This window comes from Dreissena polymorpha, chromosome 16, assembly GCF_020536995.1.
Source record: "Dreissena polymorpha isolate Duluth1 chromosome 16, UMN_Dpol_1.0, whole genome shotgun sequence".
Classification (NCBI taxonomy): domain Eukaryota; kingdom Metazoa; phylum Mollusca; class Bivalvia; order Myida; family Dreissenidae; genus Dreissena; species Dreissena polymorpha.
The window spans coordinates 33,064,758-33,077,391 of NC_068370.1; the positions used below are offsets into that span (position 1 = coordinate 33,064,758).

Below are 12,634 nucleotides of genomic sequence, written 5' to 3' on the forward strand. Positions count from 1 at the left end.
TGGCATAATAAAACAAATCGCAAAAAGCTTATGAATTGTTGAATTAGACTCATGTTCAATTTTCAATATTGCTCCAAATGTATATTTTTACGTATAAATAAAAGTATCAAATGTTTTATTGATTACTAATCAACTGTATACAGTCGCGATGATGCGACAGTTAATTTTCACCTAGAAAACAACTTTTCTGCAAAAGATCTTTACTCTTGATTTCAACTTGACGGGGAGCATGGCAAGAATGCGATTACTACCCAGCACTATCAAAAGATACGCATTACTAGAACCGAATCGCCGTATCCGAGCGCCCTGACCAATTGAAAAAATAAAAAGGGCTTAAAAAATAGTTTTTAGTTAGCTTGCAAGTTTTGGGAAATTCTTAAATTTGGGAACGGGAATGTACTTTTAAGTAGGCAACATATAAACAGACGGTTTTTAACAACGATTATATAAAGGAAATATATCAAATTACTTATATTTATGTATTGCGCCATAAATTGCTCAACAGTAAAATAAGTATAGCATAATCAAAAACAAATTACTCTGGACATTGCATTTAGCCTGAACACCACCTTTAACCGATATTTATAAAGATCGATTTAATTCCACAACACCGCTGACTATCGGGACATGCTCATTCACGTTCAAATATTGTATACAATGACACAGCGTGTTTCAGCGATCGATCTGTTTACATGTATCGACTAAAAAGACGGATTGGTAAAGAATGCTTCATTTATAACATCTTGACTGATAACACACTTGGTTTATCGGACTAACAGGTGCACTGGTATGTTTATTTGCTTCAATACTTGCTATGTCAATAGCTATAACTTATGTATGTTTAAACTGTAATTAAATCATGTATGTTCATTGTTCAGTAAAGTTTAAATTCATTAACTGCTTGGTTATTTAATAAATAGGTTATTGTAGGATTACAAGTATAGTATCAACATGGGGTGTTGATGTTAAAATATGAATAAAAGGTGTACACTGGTTCTATAGTTTGATTTGTGTTCTATAATTTGATTGTTTATAGATCTTTGTAAGGAGGCGTATTGGAAAAGTTAGGCATATGATTATGTATTAGAATATCTATTCGATCTAGAATGGTTAATCAAGTTCTATGTTGTTGTTGTTGTTTGAATGTTCTTTTCCGCATCTTATGGTTTCAGTCTCGATCGTAAATCTAACCTCTAAATACACACATTGTAGACGCCTAACAAAGGGACGCAAAATTAATAACTAATTATGGGAAGTCAAATCTATGTGATGACGTCATCGTAAGAATGTCACAAGGTCTCGAGATTCACGATGCCGCCTCAACGGGCGATTTCGACTCCCTAGAAGAGTATTTAAAGAGCGGAAAGTTTGACGTCAACATGCGAGATGAAGAATGGGGAAGCAGAACAGCCCTTCACTGGGCATGTGCAAAGGGTAAAGCTAATGATTAACCCGTGAAATATGTGGCTGTAAATATATACAATTTTAGCACACCTGAGCACAACGTGCTTATGGTGGACTTTTGTGATCGCTTTGTGTCCGTTGTGCGTCGTCCGTCGTCAACATTTACCTCTAGCTGCCACACTTATTGTCCAATCTTCATTAAACTTGGTCAGAACATTTGTCCCATAAATATATTGGACGAGTTCGAAAATGGTTATAGTCAGTTGAAAAACATGGCCGCCTTTGGACGGGTTAGATTTCCTTATACGGCTATTGTAAAACCTTGTAAACACGCTAGAAGTCACATTGTTATTTCAATATTCATAAAACTTGGTCAAAAACTGTGTCCTTAAAATATCTTGGATGAGTTTGAAAATGGATCATGTAGGTTGAAAAACATGGCCGCCAGGGGGCGGGGCATTTTTCCTTATATGGCTATAGTAAAATCTAGTTTACACTCTAGAAGTCCCATTTATTGTCCAGTCATCATGAAACTTGGTCAGACCATGTATTGCAATGCTATCTTGGATGAGTTCCAAAATGGTTCCACTTCGTCGAAAACATAGCCACCAGGGGGCGGGAACATTTTTCGTATATGGCTCCAGTGAATCATTGTTTACACTCTAGAAGTCAAACTTTTAGTGCAAATTATTTAGAACACTTGCTATATTGATTTCTCGGTCGAGTTCGAAAGTTCTTCCGGTTTGTAGAAAAACATGGCCGCCGGTGACGGGGGCACTTTTCCATATATGGGTATAGTGGCAACTTGTTGACCTTATATAAGCCACTTTCATAGGACAGTCTGAATGACACTTAATCAGAACATTTTTCCCAAATAAATATCGGCTTTTATTGAAACATGGCCATGTGAGCTAAAAACTAGTAAACCAGGTGCAATAAACAACATATTAATAGTCTTGAGATCACCTTTTTGGCCCAATCTTTATGAATAAGCTCGCACTTTCTCAAAAAAGTCTTGTTCCTTTGGATATCAGGTGAGCGACTTATGGACCATGGTCCTCTTGTTACCATTGTCAGTCATCTACCGGTTAAGCCGGAGGCGACTTTGGATTTACCCCCTGGTCGTTCCGTCCGCCCGCTTGTCTGTCTCTCCGTTCAATGCTATAACCTGCGAACACTCAAAAAGTACTAACGCTAGGTTGATGAGGCTTGGTTAGTGGATATATTGTTATATGGGAAATATTCGGGGTTTTATGAGAAATATGCACGTTATTTAAGATTATCCGTCACTTAAAAATTGCGGTTCTATAGTTACCAAAATTAATGAAAAAATGTCAAAACATTTTGGATTTTGAAATAACTCAAAATGAACTTAAGCTAGATTGATGAATCCTTGTATTTGGAAATAGGGCTATATGTTAAATATGCATGTTATTTAATGTTTTGTCCGAGTATAATTGTTACAGCACTAAGTGAAACTTTCCAAACATCTGGATCCTTCTATAAGTCTTCAAGCTATAATGATGTGAAATTAGGTATTTATTGAGGGCAATAAGTGGGATATATAAATGTTACTACAGTTTTCCGTCCGACAAAAAGTGTGGTTCTTATAAAACAGAAGTTAGTGAAAACTAAAATCTAGATTCTGCGACAATACGTACTCAATAACAGTTTATGAAACTTGGAATGTGGTTAGCGGACAATATGGGGATTGCGCATCTTACTTATGGTTAAGTAAGTAATTAATCTGGATCTTGAGACAGCGCAAGAAATACTTGAGCTTAATTCGGCAACATGGACCCGGAAGGGGGCTGTTGTTTCATCACAGGTATGCTTGCTATTAGACGGACTTTTCCTATTTCATGTTGATCTATATTTTTTACAGAGGCATATTCACAGATTTTGGTGAAGGTTGCATGTTTTGAAGGTTGTTATTAAATGCTTTATATTGATAAATGTTAACATTGGATATAAAAAGCTCCAGTTAATAAATCAAGAATAAAATTTAAAAAAGAAAAAAAGGCCAACAGGGCTCGAACCACTGACCGCTGGAGTCCTGGAGTAAAAAGTCTCCACTCAGACCACTCGGCCATCCTTCCGTATACAATACCGGATGTATTTTATACTTTATATAAGCAATCACCTTAGTTTCATAAAATATAACAACAATAGAACTCTCCAAATTATTAATTAGTTTCGCGTTGCAACGCTTTATAATTTTCGGGTTTTTAAATCGTCATAAGATGAATATAATGGCTATATTAGACCATGGTAAATGTTCAGTATTACTGTTTCCTCACAAATATCATAACTAAAACGAACATTTGCTAATCTGAAACAACTTTTCTCAATTTTTTCAATTTACCCAAACGTGAAAAGGTCCCTTTAACACTTCCTATGTTATTGTTACAAGGTCCACGAAATTTCGGCACCTTATAAAATCAGGAGTATTTTAAATGTATAACAGTATAAAATGTCTGAAATTCGCTGTTTGTATAACATACCGTAATTGTGTATTTAAGCAAAATAACTTTGGATTCCCTTTGCTGATCGATGCATCCCTTAAAGTGATATTATGGGCATTCTTCACTGTTTAATTGAGCTTAAAAGAATTGACAAGTCAAAAGAGTTAGTTGAAATATGGTTACTGACCAATTATCTGCAACTCATCCAGTTGTTTATTAAAAAATATATTTTATATACGATATTTTACATGACTCACCCAGTCCTCTAAGCCAAAAGGATTCGTAAAACAAAATTGTGTCTTTGTGTCGTATGAACGAATCTGCACTTAAACTAAATTTAGGTTCACATCGTACATGCATGATCAGTTGTCAAACGAAAGTACGGTTGATATTCAAATGCATTATTTTCTCTTTCCGGGATATTGTTTTAGTATGTTGATGCTGCATTAACAAATATAAGTGTATATGAAGTAAAAACACCAAAAATAAACAACGGTTGCGATAGACACCTATAAACTGTTAGATGCCCATAATATCACTTTAAGACTTATGACTCCACCTTTACCACAAGTAATATAGTTTTTTTTCTGTTCTATTTTTTGTATTTGTACTTTGAACTTGAGTTAATGCAATAATGATACTGTTGATCGTTATTCTCGATCGTGAGTGCTATCGAAATAGAGATTATATCTTATATTTTACATTAAAAGCTTTGACCTGAATTCGCTTGACTTATAATCAAGTTATTGTATCCACAGTGCACTTTCCGTAAATTCTCTTCATGTTCATAGTAGAAACTAGAAACTTATCCGTCTTTGTGTCATGGTGATCTTGATAGAATATGCCAATCACTCTGTGTTAAAGCATCGGGAACACTTAAGATACTAATAGATCATCTTCACTTTATTTGTTTGTTTTAATAGACCAATTCATTCATGCTATCCACTATGGGCTTGTGATTGAAGCTCCCTATTAGAACACTTTAATCAGTATCGTGTATCCTGATGTTGTTTGATTAAGCTGCATTTGTCGTTGTATTCAGATTGTTGTTCAGCACCTCAATCATTATCATGCGTATTCATCATATGTAAATGCAGGGTACGTAGAGTGCATACGTCTGCTATTGGACTACGGTGCTATAGGAACAGCCCGAAATGATTCCGGCTGGACCCCGGCCCATTTCGCGGCGGAGACGGGGAAGCTAACGTCTCTACGGGCGCTTTATAACGCCAACGTCCCCATTGGTTTACAAGACAAATACGGCGACACGCCCAGACGGATTGCCCAGATGTACGGCCATACTGAATGTGTAAAGTTCTTTGACCAGTAAGTTATATAATGTTTTTTTCTTGGATCATGCCTGTAATTTTTAAGACGCCAAATATGTATATACATACTCTAGACTGTATGCCTTTGACATTGTTTTATTCAAAGAGTACATAAGCTTTTTCGAGACAGGTCAAGGCACTATTTATATTTAATAGTGTGACATTTACGTTAAGGAGATACTCAAGACGAGCTATCCGTGTGCACAGGGTTACACTGCTACCATATATATATATATATTTAGATGTGAGGCCGAAATAGCGGCCGTTATCAAGCCTCGAGCTGTTGTCCCCAAATCCACAGCCGCGTTAAGACAAAAACGCGGTTCTCACTCCCACGGATCGCATTCCCACAAACACGTTGCAGAATCCCCAACGGAATCTACAATGACACCATCAACAGAAACCTGGACATCACAATCAGCCGACATTTGTCCGATTGAAACAGCATCCCAAAAGGGGCCCGTCCCTACCGAATCAACAGTTTACACGATATTAAAGGCAAAACAAGGGGAAGTGCACAGTACTTCGAGACATTATACTCCGCAACAAATTTTAAGCTAACGGGGAGGTAAAGAAAACAGCATTCAACCAACCTCTCACCAACCGGAAATATCCGCTTAACCAATAACTCTTTTAATCACCTTGACATCCCTTGCTTAACCTGACATTCTTTCCCATGATGCATACCCAAATTAAGATTTGCCATCAGTTTGCTTTAAGTAATTCACCACAATGCACCAAATATAACACTGTTTCCGGTCCGACAAATGATAGCGCTGTTTCTGGTCAAATAAACTGTTTAATTTGCGATATTTACTATCGATTGTGGTTGGAACTGTAAAACAATCTTTAAAAGAACGCTATGGTGGTTTACAAATATGTTGATATGGTAATATAAGCATGAATTAAGGGTAGTCTTGTATAAGGTTACTAACAAATAATAATAAAAATACTTAAATGCAAATCACGAGGCAATGTACATAACCGTAAGACAGGCGATTCCGCCACAAAAATATAGCATACGGAGAGAAAACGGAAAAGAATATTCCCCTGGCAACATCTTATCCAACTGGAACAAAATGCATAACTATTAATCTAACCTACTCGTTCGCTTTTACCCATGCTGCCTATCCCATGATATTTACCAAACAGTTTAATCCAACACACTGATCCTATATTTGGGAATTCGATACAATATCGACATAGATTCGCCATATAAAAAATAAACATGGTCGAACACACTTAGTTGCGAACTGGCTATAGATTTGTGGCAGTTTCGTTATGAAGTAACTATCAATGTGTTCAAACGGCACTCTTGCGGTATACACAAACTGGTTTGAAACCCGATTGGGGCAAACTTTCGGTAAAGCATAGACAGTTCTGTGATAGTTAATTTTCGAGAACACTGACTCTTTGTAATTTTACTACTGACGTTTGCTTCTTAAATGGAAATTTGCGCAGAAGTGTTCTCGAAAACCAGAGCAACACACAAAACGCGTGATATACCGATCGAAAGCTATATGCGTGCCATATTGCCTGAACTAGGTCGTATGAAAGTCAGAGGATGATCAGCAAAGATATTGGAAAAAAAACTACCTTGCGCGGCGGTTTGTTGTCATAAAATGACTACTGACGTTGACTTTTGTGGTCACGTGACAGTTTTTGTTCATTCACAGTGTTAAAGAAAGTCTCTTCTTAGTTAAAATCTAGTTTGGGCGGAAAGTGTCGTCCCTAATTAGCCTGTGCGGACTGCACAGGCTAATCTGGGACGACACTTTAAGCACATGCATTGTGCACAGTTTTCTCAGAACGCGACACAAATAATGGCATATGTGAAAAATTGAATGATGTATCTTTGGGTTTTAAGTAAATATACGCTTTAAAACGTACACTTCTAGTAGATTGTTTTATGGCAAAGTATCATTATTTTCGTAAATAACTATGTTATCACAATAAGACTTATCACATAATTATTACTCTTATTGTAATATTCATGTTTATGCTCCCCCAAAATTTATTTTTGGGGAAGCATATAGTCGTCGCTTCGTCTGTCCGTGTGTGCGTCTGTCTGTCTGTCTGTCTGTCCGTCCGTGCACAATTTCTGTCCGTGCTATTTCTCAGCAACTAATGACCGGAATTCAATGAAACTTTATGGGAAGCTTCACTACCAAGAGATGTGCATATTATCAGCGGGTTCTGGTCGGATGATTTTTCACAGAGTTATGGCCCTTTGAAATTTTTGAAATTTTTCATAAACTGTACATATAGTGCAATTCTTGTCCGGGCTATTTCTCAGCAACTAATGACCGGAATTCAATGAAACTTTATGGGAAGCTTTACTACCAAAAGGAGATGTGAACATTATCAGCGGGTTCTGATCGGATGATTTTTCACAGAGTTATGGCCCTTTGAAATTTTCTGTAACAAAATTATTGCCCCCCCCCCCCAACTACTGTGCCCTCAAGACGTTACCTTTTATCTAAATATATAGTGCAATATTGTGACAAAGCAAACCTTTGGGGAGCATCACCCGTCTCCAACAGTTTCTTGTTTTATTAGCTCGGTTGTTTTCGGGAAAAAAAACGAGGTATTGTCATAGCCAGCTCGTCGTCCGCCGTCCGGCGTCCACCGTGCAAAAACCTTGACATTTTCCTCTAACATCAAAGTGCTTCCACCTACAACTTTGAAACTTCATATGTAGATGCACCTTGATGAGTTCTACACGCCACACCCATTTTTGGGTCACTAGGTCAAAGGTCAAGGTCACTAAAAAAAATCTGACAAGCTTTCGCAGCCGAGCGTGGCACCCGTTATGCGGTGCTCTTGTTTTAAATATGTTAAACGATATACCAAACAATACTTAGAAGTTCACCTCGAATAATTATTCACATTCAATCATTAATAAACAGCATTAATTAAATGTTCAAAGTAACCACAATACGAAATTCTAAATGCTACAAAATAGTTTATTCCGCAACACCAAACAACTTATGGAAAATGCATATTTGCATACTTTATTCATAACTTCTCATACCATCGCTGAATGTTACTCGGCAAACTGTAAAGGTACAAAAAGGAAGCATTTCATTACTTTGATTTATCATGCATATAGTAATTGCAGATCACAGCTATTCGTCCTGAACATGAAATCGTGTCGGTCAGTAAATTGCCCGTTATGTGCTTCCCGGAACACTATGTATGTTGTTAACACCACTGTCATGATCATTTTGATCTCTGGCGCACGCAGCACTTCGTTTGGTGTCGGATTTAGATACTGTTAAGCCACGTTTCCGGTTTCCCCATTAGGCTTAGGCGAATCGTGCAAAAACCACATGTTCGAGCTGTTAATGCTAATTATGGCAAGAAAACAAAACATATTTGCGACATGTAAATTAATTCCACTTTCCTTGAGCCATTCATCGAAGGGCTTAACGCATAATTATTCTCTTTGCGATTGTTTCAATTAATTTAATTACAAGTACTTTCAAATTATGTTTAGATCCGATTAAACTACATTCTTAATTACTTACTGTAAAATGTTACAAAATGATATATCTTCTAAGTATATGTCTATGCAGAACTTTGGTCACAATGCGTTGAGCTGTTAAATGCAAATGTTCGTTTAAGTATTCACGAATATAAGTCTTACATATCACGCAATAGGTTTGAATTATGTGTTGTTGTTGTTGTTGTTGTCGTTGTTGTTTTCATAAGGACCATACAAATGTTAATAATCTGCAGAAATAATCCTTACTGAAGCCCGTCCATTTTCACCTTAATTATTGAAATAATGTATGTATAAATGTTCCTGTGACAACACACTAGTTATTTAACGATATCCGTAGATTGATATAATACTATGAATAAGAAACATAGTTATAACATTAGTTGATTGCATGTAAGTCTTTTATTTTCACAATAACCAACGTCTTTTACTAATTGTTATATAACTAATGTATATGTATGAATCTAACACAAACGGAGTTGAATTAAATGATTAAATTCATATTTAGAACCACACATTCTATGCGGGAAAAATGCATGTTTTCAATGAACATATACCTTAATTTAAATTATAAAAACTTATAGTATTTATGTTAACGTATTCACAATTAAAAGTGTGATATAAATAAAAGATATTCAAATATTAATTGACAAAATGTCTGATGACCAAAACAAAAGTGGTTTTAGAAAGTTATTTGCGAATATATATTTAAGTTATATTTAAGTTGAATATTTCACGTGTCCCGAATTGTTTGTTTTTCCTGCACATCATCTTATGATTGTGTTTGATTTTCAGCAACGTTCGTGTATTTCCATTTTCAGTTTACATCCCAAATCATTGTCTTTTGAGTAATAGATATCCCAACATTAAGCTATAGTATCATTAAATTATATTACATGCAAGTCTAAAAGTTCTGGCATACTCATAAAGCAGATATTGCTAGATATTTACTAAATAATTTGCCCCTGGTAAATTGTCTTCGATGTATACCGATCATGCGCAAAAACGGATGTTTGCGCCTGCTTTATACTGAAATGTTGCGACAAAGTTTAAATGGGGTTAGACAGGGTACATGAGACCATCTAGTCTCTTCTTTTTATCACTATATTGTAATTAACCAGGTTTTCCGAAGGAAAAAACTGGTTATTAGATTGGCGAATGCGGGCGGGCTGGCTGGCTGGCTGGCTGGCTGGCTGGCTAGCGGGCTGGCGGGCGGGCGGAACAAGCTTGTCCGTTCATTGTCCGTTCATTGTCAGATTTTAAAATCATTTGGTACATTTGTTCACCATCATTGGACGGTGTGTCGCGCGAAATAATTACGTCGATATCTCCAAGGTCAAGGTCACACTTTGAGTTCAAACGTCAAAAATGGCCATAAATAAGCTTGTCCTGGCCATAACTATGTCATTCATTGTGAGATTTTAAAATCATTTGGCACATTTGTTCACCATCATGGGACGGTGTGTCGCACGAAAGAATCACGTCAATATCTCCAATGTCAAGGTCGCCACGACTAAAAATAGATTATTTTTTTAAACAAACTTACAAAGGGGGTTAATTTTGTTTGTTCATTTCAAAAGTTCAGTTTGAGTTTTCTACCTTTATCAGATTTTTTTTCACAATGAAAACCTGGTTTTGTGACAATTTTGTCCCTTGTTTTAGTATTGCTTTTCTTATTTCAAAATTCAAATAATAGTGTTTAATTGTGCGTTATCTCAAATGTATATTTTGCAAGCCATAATTTCAGACTGAACGTTATTTTAAACATACATGTAAAAGATACGTTCAACATATGTTGTTAACAATGATTATGTATTGTTGATAGTTTATGCTTTGGAAATGCAACATCCTGTGCACAAAATTTACCGAGATGTGTTATTTTTCGAAAGCAAAAACGTCAGCACCAGTATTTTGTACACGGAAGACATAGTATTCATCAATTAATATGTTTTTGTTAAAAACAAAACAAAGACCTATATAATAGTGTATTGTAGGTCTTTGAAAAAAAGAAAAGCATCAATGACAGAAAATCTGTTTTAGAGAGAATTCCATCTTAACATTGTAAAGACATCTTCAGTTCCAGCAACAAACTTTGACGTATGCCTTTTTTAACTTTGTTGATGTCGTATGACTCTAGACCCTGTAAAACTCTAATTCTTTATTTCCAGTGCTCTTGAAGACCAGAGAGAAAAAGGTATCAACAACGATGAAGCATTTGAACCTGAACGCGAGACCTGAGCACGTGTCATCTCCGGAGAATATTGATCTTGTTATTGGCATTCTTTTATATTTACTATTACTACTGCTACAACAACTTCTAATGCTACTAGTGCGCTCATTTTTTTATTATCAACATTGGTTTTTACACATTATAGTTAGATTTTATTTGAAAAGTCTTATTGAAGGCTTATGCATTTTGAAATGCTTGATTACTAATATTTATTATTATTATTATTATTTTCTATTATTATTATTATTATTATTATGTATTATAATTATTATTATTATTATCATTATTATCATAATCATTTTTTTGCATAGCAAATGTTTATGTCAAATGAAATGAGCAGCAATAAATACAACTTGTTGCAAAATTTTAATGTGTAATGAAATGACCTTTGTAGTTTGTTTTTGTTTCCGGCTCGTTGGTCAGTTTTCGGTTTTCAAACTTCACATTACAGTATTTCTTGTTTATTCCTTATTGTTTAAGAATGATATAAAATAAGCAGTATTGCGAAAACACATCTGAAGAAGCATCTTGCCTAGTTGAGTCAACAAAGTCAGAAAAAAGTTTTAAATTATTGTGCTTGGTAAGAAGTACAAATCATTTGGGACGTGCTCTGTGAAAAGGAGGTTTAATGTCTGCGCGTAAAGTGTCGTCCCAGATTAGCCAATGCAGTCCGCACAGGCTTATCAGGGACGACACTTTCCGCCTTAACTGGATTTTTGCTAAGAGGACACATTCTGCAAACGAAAAAAAACATTAAAGCGGAAAGTATGGTTCTTGATTAGCCTGTGCGGACTGCACAGGCAAATCTGGGACGACACTTTACGCACATGCATTAAACACCCTTTTCACAGATCACGGCTCATATTAACCTATTTTTTGTTAAACAATGACGGATATCAAATATTTATTTCTTTATGTGTCTCTAACTATTTATTGATATAAAAGGCCCATCATGTTGTAAACATGTAGTTTTTTTGCAATTTGAATAATTTCTTCGCCATATCTGCAACACTTGTAAGGTCGTAAACAAGATACAAGACATTATCTGTGAATGCATTACTATATTTTTGAATATATCCCTCGCTTCAAAGCCATGCTCATAGCTAACACATTAAAGTTTGCTTATCGTATAAACATAATACAATATGGGTTAGATTTACAGTACAAAATCAACAACAAAAATGTATGAAATGTACATACGAGTAAATTATTAAAGCATGCTATACAAAGGTCGTCAACACGATATTTATCAAGTTAATTATTTATGTATCACGACATAAAACTAGCCACATGAAACTTATGTTTAACAAAAAAAACATTCATTGTAAACATAAGTTCATAATTGATGTTATACAATACATTCTATAGTATGCGTGAACATTATGATATTGCACATTGATTAACATCAAAAACTGTCATTGAAACTAAAGTGCGCATCAATAGAAACGTTAGATAAAAATGTCAATGCCAAAATCCCAGAACCAAAGTTTTTGTCAAACAAACAACAAGCCGTTTCTTCATAGTCCATATCAGTCCAATATTCGACCAGTCTTTCCTCCGGCACATTGCCTCGTCCAATTAGCAGGGGATACATTCGGCGTTTTGTTTGTTAGGGTGCAGGAGACCACGAAGAATACGGTGCACGAATTTGCGAACGAATTGTTGCAGCGCATTTAACAGCAAGCCCGACTAGCGCAATGTC

The 12,634-nt window shown here is 35.6% G+C and overlaps 1 protein-coding gene across 1 annotated transcript; it reads left to right on the forward strand.

The window, feature by feature from the left end:
* The first annotated feature begins 618 nt into the window (after window positions 1-618).
* Window positions 619-11,142, forward strand: LOC127862513 (ankyrin repeat domain-containing protein 66-like). Its single transcript, XM_052401668.1, has 4 exons — window positions 619-787; window positions 1,173-1,434; window positions 4,967-5,195; window positions 10,871-11,142. Exons 2-4 carry the CDS (start codon window positions 1,287-1,289, stop codon window positions 10,938-10,940), a joined length of 447 nt encoding a protein of 148 aa, XP_052257628.1. The 5' UTR covers window positions 619-787; window positions 1,173-1,286; the 3' UTR covers window positions 10,941-11,142.
* Window positions 11,143-12,634: the final 1,492 nt, after the last annotated feature.